At 42.3% G+C, this 20,130-nt stretch overlaps 1 protein-coding gene across 2 annotated transcripts; it reads left to right on the forward strand.

The window, feature by feature from the left end:
• Window positions 1-1,398: 1,398 nt before the first annotated feature.
• On the forward strand, window positions 1,399-11,525 carry gata6 (GATA binding protein 6). 2 transcript variants are annotated; one of them, XM_086087856.1, is made up of 7 exons: window positions 1,399-1,531; window positions 2,070-3,019; window positions 4,715-4,887; window positions 6,079-6,204; window positions 6,292-6,379; window positions 9,897-9,994; window positions 10,162-11,525. In XM_086087856.1, exons 2-7 carry the CDS (start codon window positions 2,137-2,139, stop codon window positions 10,309-10,311), a joined length of 1,518 nt encoding a protein of 505 aa, XP_085943982.1. In that variant the 5' UTR covers window positions 1,399-1,531; window positions 2,070-2,136; the 3' UTR covers window positions 10,312-11,525. The 2 variants fall into 2 exon arrangements, with proteins under 2 accessions (XP_085943982.1, XP_085943974.1); XM_086087848.1 differs by lacking the exon at window positions 1,399-1,531 and adding an exon at window positions 1,648-1,752.
• The last annotated feature ends 8,605 nt before the right edge of the window (window positions 11,526-20,130 follow it).

Genomic DNA, 20,130 nt, shown 5'->3' on the forward strand with positions numbered 1-20,130 from the left:
GAACAGCTCGTTCTTAAGATTTCTGGCATTTTTATGACTTCTTCGTGGGGTAGTGTGGTCATATTATGGAGGCCATCGCGTGCGAGAGTGTTAACACAATTACAACGGTGGAATAAACAACACGCGCGCGCGCGCACTGCTTAATGAGCGGAGTGATTCACCTTGACGCTTTTGTGCGCGGGCGTCGTTTGATCATCTTTGTTGATTGGCGTTTGTGCGCATGTGTGAAGCAGCCTCTCACTCGCTGGTTAAATAAACCAATTAGAGTGGGGGGATTTATTGCTCGGCTTACAGGCAATCAACAACAACAACAAAAAAAAAGACACGAGTCAGCACCTTGAGTCCTGACCACCGGAAAAGTACTCCTTTCTTAGCAAATGTTGAATGCGTGTGACCTTTGTGCTTATTTGTATTTTCTTCTCTCCCCTTTTTTGCATACAATCAAATTCAACATCAACTAAGGGTGGGCCGAGAGGGAAGAAAAATGACTTGTCTGTAAATATTCCACGAATAATGAGATTCCTTTTTATTCTGAGCAATTGGGCCATTGTGATCACGTCACATAAACAGCATTTTTATTTATTTATTTATTTTGTTATCAATTGAAGTTGCTTTAAAATGACATAAAAGCTGTGAATTTATAATAATGTCTAAAAAATGCTCTTGACTTGCATGATTACGGTACATTTAAAAATGTGAGATCTTAGTTTAAGGCTATTTTTTAAAATGTGCCTAATTGTGTCGTAGTCAATGTAAAATAATAATCAATTATCAACATTAGGCCTGTATTTAAAATAGTCTTGTTGCAAATATACAAAGATACAACTAATTAGTGTTACTATAAATGGAGCATAATGCTGAAATGTAATTAAAACTTATAAAATAATGTAACAAATGAAATAGGCTAATAGAAAATAAAAACAATAATAAGATTGTCAAAATACACTTTTTAGAAAATGCAAATTAAAATACGTATTAAATTAAATATAGAATAATAGGGAAACAAATAAAAAGTCAAACCTTTCCACTTTTTTAACCTCTCAAGCTCTTTTGCTGTTTTGAAGGCTATATATAAAAAGTCTCTATTATTTTCCTTTATATAATTGTTGTAATATTACTGTTATTATTAGTCTTGTAAATATTATTATATACACATACACACAAGAACTTTGCACACTAATACAAAAGCAAGTATATAAATATAGATTATTAACACTGCCAAGTCAAACGAATTTTCATTTTCAAAGCGTTTAAGTGAGTCAAAACGTGTGAATTAAGAGTCGCTGTGGGGAGGTTGAGCGTGATTGGATGACGCCGATTTATGAAGTGACGCCCCCCAAGCCGACACCACGCCCCTTGTGACGTTTGACCACGCCCCCTGCTGAACCAGGACCTGACTCGTCGACTGTGCGCTGCATTTGTGCGGCTCACTGACCAAGCAAGCAAGCAGCGCGACGCTCGCTTCTCACCCGACCAACTCTGCGCGTGAGCGTGCGTGTGCGCGCGACACCTATGGCACACCATTGAGCAGGTACGTGGACCCCCGCCGCCCCCCGACTCACCCCACCCCTTAAAAAAAAAAAAAGGATCCTCGTTCTCTTATCTGCTTCTTATCAAACTTTTATCTAACTTTTTTTGTGGGCGTATATATGCGTGTGGAGGACATACTGCGTCGTTGCGTGGTTTGCGCGTGCGAGTCGATTTCTCGTCTTGTTCTTTTCGAGATGAAATGACAGCCGATTTACTGATCAGGTGTGTAGGTATTTGTGGTGGGGAGATGAAGTGTGTGCGATTTAAGATGCTGACGTAAAACACGGGTCAAGGTATAAAGAGAGGAAATTTCGGTGAGGGTTTGGTTGAGAGATTTTTTTTTTCACGCTTTTTTTGTTTGTTTTTTGTGCGCGTTAACTTCACAGCGAGTGACGCTCGCCTCTTTTTATTCTCTATGTATTGGACGTTTCAAATTTGACAGAACAAATGAGCATTTCGGTCCTTTCGGATTAGCCGACGCGCCATTAAATGCAAACTACGCGATGTGTGTAATCCAAGTTCTTCCTCATTTGTCGCAGGGCCGACGACTCCCTGGCTACTTTTCCTCCTTTTGACCCCCCAAGGGTGTATGGGAAGTGCTCCTGGATGGACCTGGGCGAAACCGGCTGGTCCATGGTCAAGCGAGAAGCCTCCAGCAGCCCAGGGTCACCGGCCGAGCCGAGCTACCTGCAGCCCGGCGATAGCCGGCGGAGCGGCGGCGCCCACACCCCGGACGAGCTGAGGACACCCCCGGGCGAGCTGGACGCGCTGCAGGGCGCCCGAACACTCCACCCGTACGCCCACTTCGGACACCACGGCAACTTGTTGCACGGCAGTGGCACCGGCGGCGAGGACATCCCGCTCTTTACGGATCTAGACCAGGGCGGCAAGCTGGTCCTGTCCGGCGGGGCGCACAAGGCCGCCGCGGCGGGCCTGCTGGTGGACCCGTCGGACATGTACCAGAGCCTGGCCATCGCCGCGGCCCAGAGCCAGACCGGATACGATTCCTCCTCGGGCGCTTACATGCACTCCAACCCCAACTCGCCCGTGTACGTGCCCAGCTCGCGGGTGGGCTCCATGATCCCCAGCCTGTCGTACCTGCAAGCCGGCGGCTCGGCCCAGCCCGGCCACGCCGTTTCCAGCCACTCGGTGTGGTCGCAGGCGGCCCCGGAGAGCCCGTCGTACGGCACCGGGAGCCCGCACGCAGCGTCTGCTGCAGGCCGCTTCCACTACCCGCCCAGCCCCCCCATGAATAACGGCGCCGGCCGAGACATCGGCTACGGGAACTCGCTGAACATGGCCAACCGGGCCGCTGAGCAGTACGGGCTGTCGCGGCCGCTCGGCGGGGCCTACCCGGCGGCCTACTCGCCCTACGTGGGACCGCAGCTCTCCCAGCTGCCGTCGCCGTGGACGGGCGGGCCCTTCGACAACGGCATGCTGCACACCTTGCAGAGCAGGGCCTCGCCCTTGATTCGGGGACCCAACGGAGGTAAACGTCCAGAGAGCACCAAGATGGACGCGTTAAATGTCAACTTGCATACAAATGGCAGCCCTCTCCCATGAATTCTTCCTGAAAACTAAATAATCAAATTCGAGTGGCAACATCACCAACACATTATTCTATTCTAGTTAAGACTAGATCCCTAGAGCAAAAATACTGTGATTATATATTTTTGTACGGTTTTTATGTCACTGATTTTGACATTTTGCGTGCGTAAAAACACCCTTAATTGATCTTACTTAACTTGCCCAATCATTAATTTAACTTTCGTATGTTCATTTTGGCTTAGAAATGTTTATTCAAAGCTAAATAAATAAATTAATTAAATTATAATAATTTTAGAATAGTGATTTGCCATTTTGTGAGCACAAAAAATATTCTTAACAACTGCACCTAAATAACAAAAATAATTCGTTGTTCACCACGAATTAACACTTAAATGTTACCAAGTTTCTGTTAAAGTTGACTGGAAAATCGCCTTTTCAAGCAAACATGTTAAACATAATATAACGGCACACTGATTTTGTCTCTTTTTTTTTTGTTGTATATGACACTCTGTAGCTATATTTGATTGTACTAAGCCCCTAAACATTCATCATTAATTTGACAAGTTTATTTTGAGGTTGATTTTATAATGTACTGTTTATGCAAAAACAAATCTATAATCTATTTTTACTTATTTGAATCAAACATCACAAATAATTTGTCATTAATTGAACATGTTTTTTTTAGGTTGAACTGAAGTATTTTTATTTATTTATTTACTATTGCATATAAAAAAGTACTATTTTTGTGCTTAAAAACACACTTTTTAAAACTATGCTTTATTAAATAATCCTTCATAATTTAGTTAAGGCTCTATTGTTAAGGTTGAACTCAAACGTTTGATTACATTTTTGTAATTTTACTCTTTTTTTCTATAACCAGACTTAAAAAATATAAATAATCCTCTATGTATCTATATAACCTCAATTCTGCCATTATTTTGTGTAAGAACAAGAAATGATGACAAATAATTAAATGAGAAATCTTAAATCATTCATTCTAGCCTTAAAAAAAATATTTAGCTTAAGTATACATTAAAGTTCAACTAAATTATGACTTCATTGCAAAAGGCTATAATAAATTGTGCAATAGAATCCAAAAGTAGGCCCATTATTCTTCCATTTTGTATGTGTAAAAGCAAAAGTCAATTTTTGTGCTAAGCTTGAATAATGGCAACAATCTTTGCCTATCACAACTACAAGACTTTTCTGTTGAGTCTTACCTAAAAATATAAATATTTCAATCTATATGACACGACGGGACGCTGTAGCCTATATTTGGTGTGTAAAAATGAACACTTGTAAATCTTAATTATAGCATAAATAATTCTTGCTCGACACAAAATAAAAAATACTTTTGTCGGCTTTGAGGTTTGATCCAAAATAACAAAATGGGAGGCGCCTAATTGTTATTTTTAGTCTCTATTTTTGTGCGTAAAAACAAACTTGCCTGACTGTAACTAAACCATAACAAATAACAAAAAGTCCGCTATAAGATGGCATTTAACTCTCTAGTATTGTATACATGTAATATTATTTTGGTCATTTGACGTGCGTAAGAGCACCGGGCATGTGAATAACAATAGAAATTACGTCATCTTGACCACAGTAATATGTATCTGTGTGTGTTAACCCGCAGTTTCGGACCTCCTGGACGACATGGCTGAGAGCAGGGAGTGCGTCAACTGCGGCTCCATCTCCACGCCGCTGTGGAGGCGCGACGGCACCGGCCACTTCCTGTGCAACGCCTGCGGCCTCTACAGCAAGATGAACGGACTCAGCAGGCCGCTCATCAAGCCGCAGAAGCGCACCGTAAGTTCTCCTCACGTGCACCAGGACACTTCATTAGGCACACGTGACCGATATTTTCACCCTCGTCCGTCGTGTTTGATCCCTCGATAAAATGAGCGCAATGGTGCTCCTAAATAAAATGGGCTGCACGTGCCGATGTAAACAACAACAACAAATACGTGTGTTTTTTATGTGTGTGTGCGCGCGTGACCTAATGCGATTCTGCAGGTGTACCTAATAAAGCGGCCTTGCAAGTGTAGTTTTTGTAGCGTAAAAAAAAAAAGTAATAATAAAAATGAAACAAGGTTAGTAGTGGAAGTGCTTTTGGGTACCATTTGGTCCTATCAATGCAAAGAAAAAAAAGGAAAATTATATTTACTTTATATTTATTTATTTTCACTCAGAAATTCTAAGTACATTTTAGAAGGAGAGAATTGAGTACATTTGACCAGTTTATTATTTTTTTAAAGGAAAAAAAAAGCTACTGAAGCATTGAGGAACAAACTCATGCCCTTCAGCTTGGGAGACAGCCATTCTACCACCTGAGCCATGCCACTCTTGTTTGCCACTATACTGCATTGGTGCATTGGTGCTGTGTCCAAAATTAGACCAAAAATAATAATAAACTGGTAAAATGTACTCAAAAGTCTCCTTGTAAAATGTACTCAGAATTTACTTTACTAGCCCCCCCCCCAAGTATTTATTTATTTATTATTATTTATAACCATTATCAAATTTCAAATAACTCTATAATATATACAGTATTTTTTTTAAGTGAACGTGTGGGCGTATTTTTTGCCATTTCCACTTCTTCCATATTTGTTATTGCCATGGCACTGTTGTGTAGGATGTCGCCAAACACGCACAGCGACGTAACGTCGTTTATCAATTCCTACCGAAGAAAACATAATTAAAAAAAAATCCTCCAGTAATGTAATCTAATAAGTAAAATCAAAACTTGTTATTGAATTAGTTTCATTTTTGAGATTTTGCTGCCATTACGCACACGTTTTACGCACCTCGAAAGTCACATTTGGATGAAATGGAACAATCGTTAGTGGCTGAAGGAAACGACTTGTGTCAAGAACGGGTGATTCAATCAGGGAAGGGGGTGGGGGGGGGGGGGTCACGTGACAAGCAGGAGATCAATCAGCGTGTTAAAAAAGGAATTAAACGCGCCCCCACCTCCCATTTTTCGCCCCCCCGTTGCAGTCGACGTCCCGCAGGATCGGCCTGTCGTGCGCCAACTGTCAGACGAGCACCACCACGTTGTGGCGCAGGAACGCCGAAGGGGAGCCCGTGTGCAACGCATGTGGCCTCTACACCAAATTGCACGGGGTCAGTCCACAGTCACCTTTTATCATCATTATTATCATCATTATTGTTATTATTATATTTCTGATGACCACGCGTTTCTGTGTGCAGGTACCTCGGCCACTGGCCATGAAAAAAGAAGGTATCCAGACTAGAAAAAGAAAACCAAAAACACTGAATAAAACCAAAGGGGGTTCAGGTGAGTGATACGGATTGTTTATTTATTTATTTATTTATTTATTTATTTATTTATTTATGATCAGGCCCATGTTAACAAAATAATAACAAATCAGAACATGTGACGCAATGCTCACTTTTGAGTAAAACAACAATTTCTCATAAAATTATTTTATTCTTGTAAATCCAAATGTTTTCATCTCATGAGATTTCGACTGTATTCTTGTTTTAGTTGTTTGACTGGTTTTATTTTATTTTGAATGACTTTGGTCTACATCAAACTTGTGACTTCATTCTTGTAATAATATGACTGAGTATGACTTTCTCAGAATACAGAAACTTTATTCTTGTAATACGTCTTTTTTTTCTCATGACATTTCCTCACATTGTTCTAACTTTATTCTTGTAAAAACATGTTTTTATTCTTATTATTGGTAAGACTTCATTCTTGTAAAACTATTGCTATTTTCTCAAAAAATGATGACTTTCTTCTACAAAATGATATGATTTTTTTTCTTGTAAAACCCAAAATGTATTCTCCTTATGTTGTATCGTTATTCCAATTTTATAATCCCCACTCACAACATTGCAACTATTCTCATAAAATTGCAAAATTTTTGTCTGACAATAATGCAAACAGATCTGTGGCTTCATATTTCATCAATAAATATATGTAAACATGTGAACTACACTTGCTAAGCACCCAACTAACTATATATAGTGGAACTTTGATTCAGCAGACAGAAAATAGTGTCAGTTCCACTCAAAATGCCCCTTTGTACAAAACATTTCAATGTTTGGTAGCTCCAAAATTGGCCGCAGTTCATCACAATGCCAGTAAACGGCGCTGTGGTGCAATCAACAGACATGGACTGCACACGTGCTTCCGGCTTGCGTTTTGGAGCTAGCGTTCTTCGGAAGTATATTTTCCAGTACGCTCTTAGGAAGACTCAAGTTCACAAGCTTGTAAAAAAATTAATACAAAATTGTTCTTGATATTGAGAAGGAGCTAACATATGGGCAGACGTGGCGGCCATGTTGGCAAGGGAGAGTCCCATCAATTGTAGCGCAGCATGTATGTTAGCTTAGCATTCTTTGTAGATGTTAGGGAGTATCTTGTATTGACCTATTTATAGGTTTGGTTGTAAATTTACATAATATACTTTTTTTTTTTACTGGAGTAGTTTACAAGTCTCTAAGTGATGCTATTTTGGGACAGTATACAGTTGTTTTCTTTTGCAAAACCCTTAAGTGCTAACATTGTGGCTCATGAAGATGACTTAAGATAAACTTTCAAAATTTTCAAACGGTTTCAAGCTTTTATATATATATATATATATATATATTAGGGGTGGAAATCTTTGAATGTCTCACGATTTGATTCCGATTTTTGGGTGTGTGTGATTCAATTCAGAATCGATTTTCAACTAAGAATGATTTTTGATTCAAAATGATTTGATTGACAATGATTTTTGCTTCAATTTAAAGATGTCCAAGGAATCGTAATGATCTACTCCAGTCCGACTCGCTAATGCTAATTAGCGCGCTATCACTCAAAAGAAGGGCTCCACGCTGCAAAAAAACAAACTTTTATTGGAATAACTTGATCGTGACTTTTTCCTTCTACTCTCTAATGTGGCTACAACTTAACAGTGTATCAGACCGCGTGGAACCACACTGCCCCTAAGTGGCCAAATCGGGTACAACATGAACAGCGCTCCCAATAAAGGCACACACAAACAAAGGGAAGACAGTATAAACTAATTTAAATAAAATCGATTTTAGGACATTTAAAATCGATTCTGAATCGTACTAAATGAGAATATATATATATATATATTTTTTTTTTTTTACTTTTGTGCACATAAAAGTGCTTTGATATAACGGACAATCAGCTCTAATGGATTAGCACTCCCCCCAGTTAGCCTGCTAAATCAAGTTTTTATTGTGTATATATATATATATAAAATAAAGAAATAAATAACACCCAGAGTTTTGTTCCTCTCTAAAATTGCAGCCATTACGCTTTGAAAATTTAATTCTATATACATTGCAATGTCGATTTGAATTTGATTAATTGTTTAGTCCAGTGATGGACTGGCCATCTTCCATTCAGGGCAGTGCTCAATGGGCCGGTGTCTTTTGGTGCAGATGCGGTGCAATTTAATTATTATTTTCCTAAATTTTTTCCCCAAGAGACCATCTCACAATTTTTAGGGAGCACCCCATTAATCCATTTACAGTACAAATAGCAAACAGAACCAATCAACCAACCAATCAGTGGCAGAGCTACGTGGTGGTCAAGCGTCATGTCTGGAAACAAATTTCAGTCAATGTTAGGGCTGGGTATCGGTTCAGATTTCCAAAATTGATTCGATTCAGAAGGCCCCGATTCGATTCACGATTCACATTGAGTTTTGATTCAGTTAAGGATTTCATTCAGTACCAATTTTATTTTTATATGGAAGACATTCTCAGAAGTCCCAATGCAGTAAATAGTAGAAACTTCTTGCTCTCACTTGGTGCATTAGCATGAAAAAAATATGAATATTTACATTTAAAATTGAATCCAATGCAGTTACACGAATCATGTATTTTTTTATTGAACATGACCTGATCAAAACAAATAATTGAAATCGAAATAGAAAAAAATTCTAATTGAAAAATTCGAAATTGAAAAAAAAAATAAAAAAAATAATACAATTTAAATATAATAAATACAATAAATAAAAACATTTTAAAATTAAAATAAATAAATAAATAAATAAATAAATACAAATAATAAAAATAAATTATAAAAAATAAAACAATTGAAAAATATGAATATTTACATTTAAAATTGAATCCAACGCAGTTACATGAATCATGGATTTTTTTTATTGAACATGACCTGATCAAAACAAATAATTGAAATCGAAATAGAAAAAAAATCTAATTGAAAAATTCGAAATTGAAAAAATATGAAAATAAAAAATAAAATTTAATATGATAAATAAAATAAATAAAAAACATTTTAAAATAACAAATAAATACAAATAATAAAAAGAAGTAATAAAAAATAAATAATTTGAAATTGAAAAATATGAATATTTACATTTAAAATTGAATCCAATTAATCATGTATGTTTTATTGAACCTGACCTAATCAAAACTATAAATAATAACTGAAATCGATTAAAACCACAGCACTATGTAAATAAAGTGGCAAAAACACTGGGCTTTTTTGTAGAAGACATTTCCCTGTGACGCGAGAAGGCACATTAATTTATGTTGAGGGGCATATTAAAAGGATTGATTCATGGTTTTATGAATCGATATTGGGTTATGAAAAGGAATATCGATATCGATATCGATATATTGATTTTTTTAAACCCAGCCTTAGCCCAATGTCCATCGCAGTATATCCTTTATTTTCACACCGTAGCAAGCATACAACATGCTCAACACGTAAAGGTGGCCTTTAGAATTGTGAATAACTTTTTTAGGTATGTTGATGAGTGTATTTGCCCCCATTCATATTGTAATGTTTGTATTTGTAGGAAGTAGCAACTCGGTGGCCATGACGCCCACGTCCACGTCTTCATCCAATTCTGAAGACTGCTCGAAAAACAGCTCTCCTTCCACGCAAGTGTCCGGGGTACGTATTTCAATCTGTAATGCGCATCTATAATGAGCACCTTATCGCTTCATTTCTGACTCGTTCTTTAAAACCACCAATGAAATAATCCTGGCAACGCGAGTCACATTCCGACTCATTCTGCGTCGCTGTCAGTTTGCTGTTTGATGGTGAACTTGCTGTCACAGGTCAGCTCGTCCGTACTGCCCGCCTCGGGGGAGGGCTCCGTGCTCAAATACCCCGGTCCGGACGGCCTGTACGGCGCCGTGGGCCTGGCGCAGACCACCGACGTGGGCTCGGTGAGGGGGGAGCCCTGGTGCCCCATGGCTTTAGCTTGAGAGAGGAGCCCCCAGATCCTCCTGTGGAAATACTCTGGCTCGGGAGGGGGAGGGGGGGGGGCGCGTTTGATTCTTGGCTCTCGAAGGCCAGCTGACAAGAAGGACCACCTCGAGGAGATTCAAGTGCACAATCGCTGGATTTTAGAGACCGGGTTGCCGGTTTTGGGAGCGGCAGGGCACGCCGCCGGATGCTTTTGCGGACCTCCTAGAACCCCCACGAACGTGACGGTTCCTCAAAGTGACACCCCTTCAGTGTGCAGAGCGGATTTCCTCGCCGAGCATTTGGATACTCAAAGACCTGTTTTTTTCTTTTTCACAACTGGAATCACCACGCCTCAAGAATCAAAAGAAAAGAATATTTATAAATCTCCCATTGTTGAGAAGATGATTGTAATAAAGTTATGGATGTAGAATAGACGCTCAGACTTTCCCCATGTCTTCTTTGTCCACCTGAGAGCTCTTACTGTCGTTGGTTCAAACAGGGTATGACTGATATATTTTGTCTATTTCATGTTGTTGACTTGTGTTCAAAAAGCAATGCAAATAATGCCGTCAAGGTACATCATTAAAAACAAGCGCACCCAGCCTCAGCTGACTTACTTTAACCACATTTTTACACACACCTTGAGCAAAGTGGAGAGTACGACGGCGTAAGAAATATATATTTTTTAGAGGGTGAGGGCAATACTCTGAGAAAAAACTCACACATTTGCCACTAAATTTGCGAGAAAAAAACTCGTAAATTTTGCAATAAAAAATAAATAAATCAGATATGTACGAGAAATACACGTAACGTACAACTCAGAGGTTTGTGCCAATACTTTTTGGTCGGGTTTTCAAATAAGGAGATAGTAATTGCTTTAGCAGAGATTAACCATATGATGTTAAGCATTCGCTCTTTGAAGCGTTGGGTGCTGCCAGCGACGAAGACGCCTCGCTTTGTGAAGGTCCACACCCGGACGGTCAAGCATTTAAGTTAATTGGTTAAAATGAATATTTACTTGTACATTTATGTTTCCAGAATTATCATTTACAAGTTTATTTTTTTTTGTACAAGTATCTAAGTTGATGTGTCGAATCTGCTGCTCTCTGTCATTCACTAGCATTTACCTAAAGTTTGCTAGCATCTGATTGGTTTGTGTTAGTCAGCTGATCAGGAAGTGTTGTCGCTCTGGCTGCCGTGTATGACGAGTAAAGTTTCAATTAAGAATGAATCTGTCTCCATTCTGCCTTTTCATTTTATAAACAGTGTCCCATTAACCACCAACGAATCCTCACATTAGACTATAGCTACGCTACGTGTATTTCTCGTAAGTTTCAGAGGGGTTTTTTTTCTCGCAAATTACCCCTTTATAAAGTGGCAAATTTGCCATTTTTTTCTCAGAAAGTTGCCCCCACCCTCTAAAAATATATATATATATTTATACGTGGCTCTAATATGCCGTCGTAGGAAAGAAAAGTTAGTTTAGCTAAACTGGATATAAAAATATATTTTTTATAAGCAATACAATGGACCCCCACATATTCACAGTTTGGCACCCATGGAGTCACATATATATACATATATATATATATATATATATATATATATTAGGGCTGTCAAAGTTAAAGCGTTAACTAATTAATTAATCACAAAAAAATATTGCATTAATCATGTATTAACGCAGATTAATCCCACGGGTTATTTTTTTCCCCATTTTAAATTATGCACATAATTAACTGATTAGAAAAAGAGGAGGATGGGCGTGTGTAGTGGATAAAAATAAATAAATATTGAAAACATCCTTATAACATTAAATGTCGAAAGAATTAACACAAAACAGGTGCTCGTTAAATTTGGAGGGCAAAAAATGTTGATGAAAAGCCTTTTTACTTAAGCGATTAATCACGATTAATCAAAATTCTAAGATTAATCTGATTTAAAAATGTAATCGTTTGACAGCTCTAATATATATATATATATATATATTACAGAGCAGCACGGCGTACTGGTGGTTTGTGTATCTTGGCTCTTTACACAACTCCACTACTTTCTGAAGTCAATACTACTCCTTGATTTCCCGTCGTTCATGATTGGACAAACTGATTCATCCAGATGTGCCTGACCTCAGAAACTACGACGACAATGGCCAGACACGCCTGGATTAATCAGTTTGTCCAATCATGAAAGACGGGAAACAAAGGAGTGGTATTAAATTCGATATAAGTTATTTTAAAATCTGCAAAAATTGGGTTGATTTAAAAACAAACAAACACATTACAACATGGTTGTCAAACAAATTTTTGTCGCGGGTGACTTTGTAGTTACGTTTCCCTCACAGGGACGATATGACAGTGAAAACAAATAAATGTATGTAAATGAATGAAAAGTGGAGGTGAAGACACACATCGGCGACTGAAATGATCCGTCAGTAGTCGACCTTTGAGTGTTGTGATGGTACGTCGTGTGATTTATTTATTATTGTAATCCCTTCATACTATGTTGAGGGGGTGAATATGTACATCATGAATTCCCATAACGTATGGTGTTCCACAGGGTTCATTTCTGGGACTTCTGCTGTTTTCAATGTATCTGCTGCCTCTTATGAAAAGAGCATTGGTTGTTTTAAAGTTGAGCAATTCTAGTCCAGCACAATTAGCAAAACGAAAGGAACACTTTCTTAAAATGAGTAATGCAAGAAAACAACACTTTCTGAATTCGAGGTGAAGAGAGTCAGATTTGATGAAAAAGCTCCTCCTCCATTTTGGTCACCAGTAAATCCTGTCTTAAATTTGAAAAAAAAAACAACAACAAAAAATTCAGTAAAGAAGGGTTCAGTGAATGTGCATCGGAAACTGTTGGGCTTCATTACCTGTGATTGGCTGGCGACCAGTCTAGGTTCTCGCCCGCTTCCTGAGTCCAACAGTAATGTGTGAGTGACTCCAGCTGACACATGAGTGCTTGAGAAAATGGACGCATGTACACGTTTAAAAGCTGTGGCAGAAAGCCAACATTCCGGGGGTAGGTTGGATTCCGCGCACTGTTCGTCCCGACACGGGCGGGTGGTGTCCAAAAATGCATTCCAACTTGTAATGTGCAAATTAAAAGCAAGCAAAAGCTAAAAAAAAAGAAAAAGAAATCAAGTTAATAGTAAATGGCGTCAGGTTGGTTATTGATGTCAACTGACGCTGGCCGGGGTCGAAAGTCCTCCCAAAAGTCAACACGGCCACGAGGGCGGCAGAAAGGCCCGCCGGTTCCCTCCGGAGCTGATCTTTCAGTCAACGTGGGGACTTTCATCCCACCCTCCTCCTCCTCCTCCTCCTCCTCCTCCTCCTCCTTCTTCTTCTCCAGGAAGAGATGCCATCTCTGACTCAGCCCTTTTGGGTTTCCTCAACAGACATGGGAAAAAAAATCAACTCTTCAAAATACCCTCACGGCGACTTCACTGCAATAACAGTGCAATCACCGCTTTCATCAACTGGAGTTCGCTCTACGAACATATATCAATTATTTCTACACACAGTAAATGCAATTACACTGCGATAACCGAAAACTTAACTGGACTGACTGCATTAACATGAGGTATACGAGGATTGTAATAACCTCAGACTCCTAGATTTACTCTTTATTACAACATCGATTAAGCGCCATAACTGCTTTAAAAATCCAATGATTTCCGCCACCCTGACTGCCTGGTGGAAGGCACTAGAAATGACAAAAGCCAAAGTGGAGCCCAGCGGGCTTTCTCCCCTATGGCATAACCCCGACTTTCAAATTAACAACCAATCGTTTTATTTGAATGTGTGGGAGCAGAAAGGAATTACACATCTCCACCATCTCTTCTCAGATAATATGTTTATATCATATACATCCTTGCTCCAAAAATATAAAATAAAAAACGGAAACTTTTTACATTATTTGCAAGTTAAAAGTATGATAAAGAAACAAATTCCAACACTCCAGGGTACGCTCCAACCGCCTGTTTTAGCTAAAGATATTACCAAGCTTTCTCCAACAACAACAAAAAAACTCTCAAAAATATATAAGTTACTTTCATATACTGATAAAACGTCTTTACCCATCTCAAAATGGGAAACAGACTTGTCTATAGCTCCGGAATCTGTCTTTTGGATTCAAGTTTGTGAAAATGTTTTTAAAATGACAAAACACACAAATTTACAACTTATCCAATATAAAATTATTCACAGAACATACATTACTCAATATATGATGAAGAAAATGGGACTCTCAGACTCCGACATTTGTCTCCAGTGTTTACAAAACACTACAGACACTTATTTTCATGCTTTATGGTTATGTACTCCGGTTATGTGTTTCTGGACTAAAGTCTTAGAAAAACTTTCCGCTGTCTTGGACTGTAGGATACCGTTCTCTCCAAACTTGTGTTTGCTAGGTGACTTAACAACAATTGACTTACCACATAAACAATTTCAATCTATACTTGTAGCCCTTACTATCGCAAAAAAAACAATTCTTGTTAACTGGAAAAATAAACAAACTTTGAATATCGACCAATGGTCTAACCTCCTCATAAATCATATTTTAATGGAAAAAATATCTGCCTCAAATAAAAACCAAATGTCAAAATTTAAAGAAACATGGTCTACGTATATAGAATTTTTTAACCTAAACTTGGATTTTAATTCTGCCTGTTAGCGAGAGCCACAGCAGCGTTATAACTGGCATTGATGTTTCTGTATTAGGCAATTTGTAACTAATGGTTGTGTTTCCATAGTCAGGAACCCGGCTGCTGCCAGCGGGATCGAGCGGATTCACCTCCGATGGGCACCAGGGGTTGATATTCGGATTCACGGCATGCCAGTGGGTTAATTCTGTGGGTGCTGTCCCCCCTGGCGGGGAGTGGGCGGGTCTCCCCCTCTGTTGGCTGCTGGGTGGCGGCTGCGTCTTGGCCGTTCCCTGGGTCTCTTGGGGGGTGCTGCGTTGCGGGGCTTTCCCTGGTGTCGGGGGCGGCGCCGTTCCGGCGCGGTCCGTCGCTCTGGGCCCGGCGACGCGGTTCGGGGCCTGTGGGCCGCCGGGGTGCCCGGTGGTTCCCTCTCCCCTCCCCCTTCCTCCCCCTTGCTGCCTCTCCCTCCTCGCCTCTCCCCGCCCGTCCTCCGCCTCCCTGTCCCCTCTCCCTCGTCGCCCTTCCTCCTCCTCTCCCCCTCTCCTTGCGTCCCTGCCGCTGCCCCCTGCCCTTCTTGTCGTCCCCTTCCCTCCTCCCTTCCCCTTCCCCGGTACGCCTTCCTTCCCCTCCCCTGGGCCGGGGGCTCCATCCATGGCCCGGGTCTCGGTGCTATGGGGGCCGGCGGGGGTGGCTGGGGTTTGGTGTCGTGCCCGCCCCGCTCCGGTGAGCGTCCTGACACCTCGGGCGGGACCCAGTATCCGGGGGGCGAGCCCTATCGCCCCGCCGGACGGGTCCCATATGCCCGCCGGGGTCCTGGTGGGGTGGGTGGGGGCTTGGTGGGCCGGTGCGCCTCCTGCCCCCGCCCGGTTGGGGGGGGCCCCGCTGGTCACACCTCTTAACTCACTACACTAGGTTTGCACAATACACTTTTATAGACATATAGGGCACATAACACACTTTGGGGGGTGGGGTAGGGTGGAAACACCGTCTTCACCCTACAACTCCCCTCCAATTTTAATACACCACACAACTTGTGGGTGGGGGGGGGGCTTGGGGGCTTGTGGGGGTGCCATCGGTTGGGGGCCGCAGTATAGAGCAGTGCTGCGGTCCCCTGTCCGTGTCGCCACCCCCCCCCCCCCCCCGCCCTATCTATTTTTTTTAATGCACCACATACACTCAGCAACATGCTTGGGTGGCGGGTGGATCGGAGCGTGGGAATATCATTTCCATCGGCTCCGGTTCACCTGCTCCTAATTTTAATGCACCACACACACACACTTGTATATACACTGGGTGGGGTCACATTCACGGTTTAGGGGTAGAGTTCGCCAGTCCGCGAGCTGGCGGACTCAGTAACAGGGGTTAATTTTCACAAAGAACGCTGGGGTGACGACCGGGGCCTTCCCCCGCTGGGCCTGGGGTTCGGGGGTGTCGGCCGCCCTCCGGTGCCCCCATCTCCCCCTTCTGCCCCCGGTGTTCCGTCCTTCCACACGGCGGGGGGTGGGGTGGGCGCGGCTGCCCTCTCCGCTCCGCTGTCCGGCCCCTCTTCGGCGCCGGTGCCTGGGTGCGGGTGGTCCCCGGGGGCTGGGGGTCGGGGGTTGGGGGGCTGCCGGTTGGTCGGGGTGGGGTCGGGGGGGGGGGGCGGCTTTGTTGGGGGGGGGCGGTGGTGGGGGTTGCGGGGTGGGGGGTGCTGGGGGTGGGGGGTGTCTGGGGGATTGGGGGCATGGGGGCGGCTGGGGCTGGGTTGGGGTGGGTGGCGGGGGGTGGATGGGGGGCGGGGGGTGGTGGGGGGGCGGGGGTTGGGGGCCGGTGGGGTGCCTGGTGGGCCTGCAGTGCCCCGTCCTGCTGCGTTGGGCCGGGGGCGCGGGCCGTGTTGGGGCGGGGGGCGCTCCTGCTCCTGGGTTTGCTCTCCGGCCGGTGGCCCTGGTGGGGCCCGGGGGTCGTCCTTTGGCGCTGCCGCGGCCTGGGGGGCCCTGAGGTGTTGCGCTTGCTCTGTTCCGGCGGGGGTCGACGGCTCCCCTCTTTGGTGGAGATTTTCATGCATGCCAGATCCACCACACCAGCATCTACCGAAACTCAGACACAATCTGTTTCCTCCTCAGGTTATTGAATCGGTGGAGGCTGGTGTCTCGGATCTCACGCGGCTTCGTCTGTCCTTCCTTCCTTTTCTCGGTCTCTCCGTTGGTCTCTTGAGGCCTCCCTGACTTTATGTTTTTTGGATTTGTTGGGGTCTGGATGTTTCTTGGGCTGGGGAGGAGTTCTGGTGGGGGGTGTCTGGTCGGTGCTGGATTTCACCTTCCTTGGTTTTCTTCGGTCCCCTCGGGTCTCCTGGTGTTCGATTTAGGTGAACGGTATAAGATTTTTTTTTCTAATAGGTTTTCTGGTGAGCTAACAAACACACGCACGCACGCACGCACACACACATACTCACCCACACACACAAAAAAAAAAAAAAAAAAAAGTATGTATGTATGTATGTATATATGTATATATGTATGTATATATGTGTATATATATATATATATATATATTTAAAAAAAAAAAAAAAAAAAAAAAAAAAAAAAAAGAGCAATGATGATGACATTTCCGAATGAACAATACTGAGCTCTTAAAAAAAAAAAAAAGAAAAAAAAAAAAAAGAAAAAAAAAAACATGAGGTATACGTTCTCGTTAGCGGGAACCTGTGAAAAGCGAAAATCTAAATTCCCATGATCCTTGAATGCAGCATTTTGATCCTGTTATTAAGTGTAGTGAGTTTATGTGAGTGTTTGTTACTTTTAATCAGATTTTTGGACTTTTGCTAATTTAGTTTTTACCCACCCCCCAAGTTCCTGGTATTTCTTGCGTACATTTTGAAATTAAATCTTTCCCAGTCTATTCCGCCTCTGCATGTGTGTCCTCTTTAACACCTCCACGCGAACCCGAACCATAACAGAGTAGCGACATAAGTGTTGTGATGCTAGCACGTGTTGTGATATTAACAAAGTTTGCATTTTCACACACTTGTTCGTGTATTATTGTGGACATACCATTTTGACAACTAAAGAGTTTTACTTTGTTCTCCTTAAACATTTGAAAACTAGCCGTTATCTGCTATTTACAAACAAACAAACATTAACATAGGCTGATGCTAATGTGGCTAACCGCTATTTGTATCCCCAAGCAGCTAAATTTCATTCTTTCTAACCCGTGCAGTTTTATGAAGACTGTGTTGTTCTGTTGGTTGCAGATTTTGCTACTCTACAGAACATGATATAGGCCGGCAACGACAGTAGGTGGGCAAAAGTCAAGAAGTTGTCTGCAAATCGGCCGAGTGGAAGCTGAGATGCCAGAAACGTGATTAGCGATTAGATTGCAACTAATTTGCCAATCCGTTTGTCGCACTTCACTGCAGATTATTTGCACGTATTTTGCTAGTCCTCCACTAACTTACTATTTTACTACCATAATATTCCATTTTTCTTCACCAAACTGCCAGCCCATTGAACTTTAGTGCCTTTTTGGTGCTTACCTGCTCGTCTTCTAAACTCTGCCAGTTCATTGAACTCATTTGCCCAATTCACTGCGTCAAATTGCTCGCTCATTCTCCTAATTAACTGATCCACTGATGGACTCTTAATGGTCTTGATTGCATCAAATCCTCCACGAGGGTAATTTGAGGCCACTTCTAAAGCCTGCTCACTTTGCCCGCCTGCGCTTTAGCAAATCAGTGACGGGACAATGGCACCTCTCCCAACGGCGTCACAAAGCCTTCTCACAGCCGCCTTAATCGCAGGAAGTTTGATCCACGCTGGGGTTGGGCCACCAAGATCAAAATAACAACCAGCTAATGCAGTAAGGAAAACCTTTGAGTCCATATCGCCGGCGTGGCGTGTTTGTCGTGACGCACTGCACCGTGATGACATCATCACTGCTTTGAAACAATGGGAGTGTTTTCAAGGAAAAGGTTGAGAGTGAATGAGTGGAGAAGCGTGGAAGTTTGTGTAGGAGAGTGCACACTCTGCTTGCATGTGAGCATTTAAGAGGGCGCCGTGGTGGGTGCGACATACGACTGAAAGTTGAGGGAAGAGATAAGGACCGACGAGCATGGGCCAGCGATGGCCAATTAGCGGTCCGCGGGCCACACTCAGAATGGACCTTGATTCATTTGTGAACATTTTTTACTATAGCTGAGCAGTATTAAGTTGTAACAATAGTAGGGGTGGGAATCTTTGAATGTCTCACGATTCGATTCCCATTTGTGGGCCTGCGATTCGATTCAGAATCGATTTCGATTAAGAACGATTTTTGATTCAAACTGATTTGATTGACAATGATTTTTGCTTCAATCTATAGATGTGCAAGGAATTGTAATGATCTACTACAGTCTGACTCGCTAATGCTAATTAGCGCGCTACTCGCGGCACTTTTATCACTCAAAAGAACGGCTCCACGCTGAAAAAAACAACCTTTTATTGGAATAACTTGATCGTGACTTTTTCCTTTCTACTCTCTAATGTGGCTGCAACTTAACAGTGTATTAGACCGCGTGGAACCACACTGCCCCTAAGTGGTTAAACCGGGTACAACATGAACAGCGCTCCAAATAAAGGCACACACAGACAAAGGCAAGACAGTATAAAATAATTTGAATAAAATCGATTTTGGGACATTAAAAATCTATTCTGAATCATACTAAATGAGAATTGATTTTTTGGCACACCCCTAAACAATAGTGTTCACCACTAGATGGCCGTTTTCTTAGAGACACTATCAGCCAAGTCGCCGTCACAACATTTTTACCCACAAGAACCACTGACAGTTCGTTTGATTGAACATATTGAAAAATATTGAGATCTGCTGCTTTCAAAGGGAAAATAAGCAGACCCCAAATCAAATCAAAAGCAACTGTTGAAGATACACAACACGGCGCTCGCTGCTGTATGTTTCATTGATTAAAACAGGCAACGCGTTGTTGTTAAAAGCCGTTCATGTGACAGAATTACTGCAGGATGTATCGCGCTTGGCGGCGAGCTCGGGTTCCCGTCCACGAAAAGTTCATTGAAAAAGGCCTTGGACGCGCGAGGATGGGGAGAGGAGAGACGGCGTTAACCTCGCTCTGAACTCCCGACATTCCGAGCGGGCTTCTTGGACGGTGACGGCGGGGAATACTTGCATCAGTCACAAGATTTAGCGGCGCCGTTTCAAAGGCAAG

The sequence above is a fragment of the Leptonotus elevatus genome, chromosome 1 (assembly GCF_054856555.1).
Source record: "Leptonotus elevatus isolate MCC_2025b chromosome 1, RoL_Lele_1.0, whole genome shotgun sequence".
Classification (NCBI taxonomy): Eukaryota; Metazoa; Chordata; class Actinopteri; order Syngnathiformes; family Syngnathidae; genus Leptonotus; species Leptonotus elevatus.

Excerpts from the sequence above, each read along its gene's own strand:
- gata6 (XM_086087848.1), top strand. The coding sequence starts at position 1,730 with ATGACAGCCGATTTACTGATCAG. Across the intron at positions 1,753-2,069 it reads ACAGCCGATTTACTGATCAG|GGCCGACGACTCCCTGGCTA; the intron begins GTGTGTAGGTAT and ends CATTTGTCGCAG. Across the intron at positions 6,380-9,896 it reads TAAAACCAAAGGGGGTTCAG|GAAGTAGCAACTCGGTGGCC; the intron begins GTGAGTGATACG and ends TTGTATTTGTAG.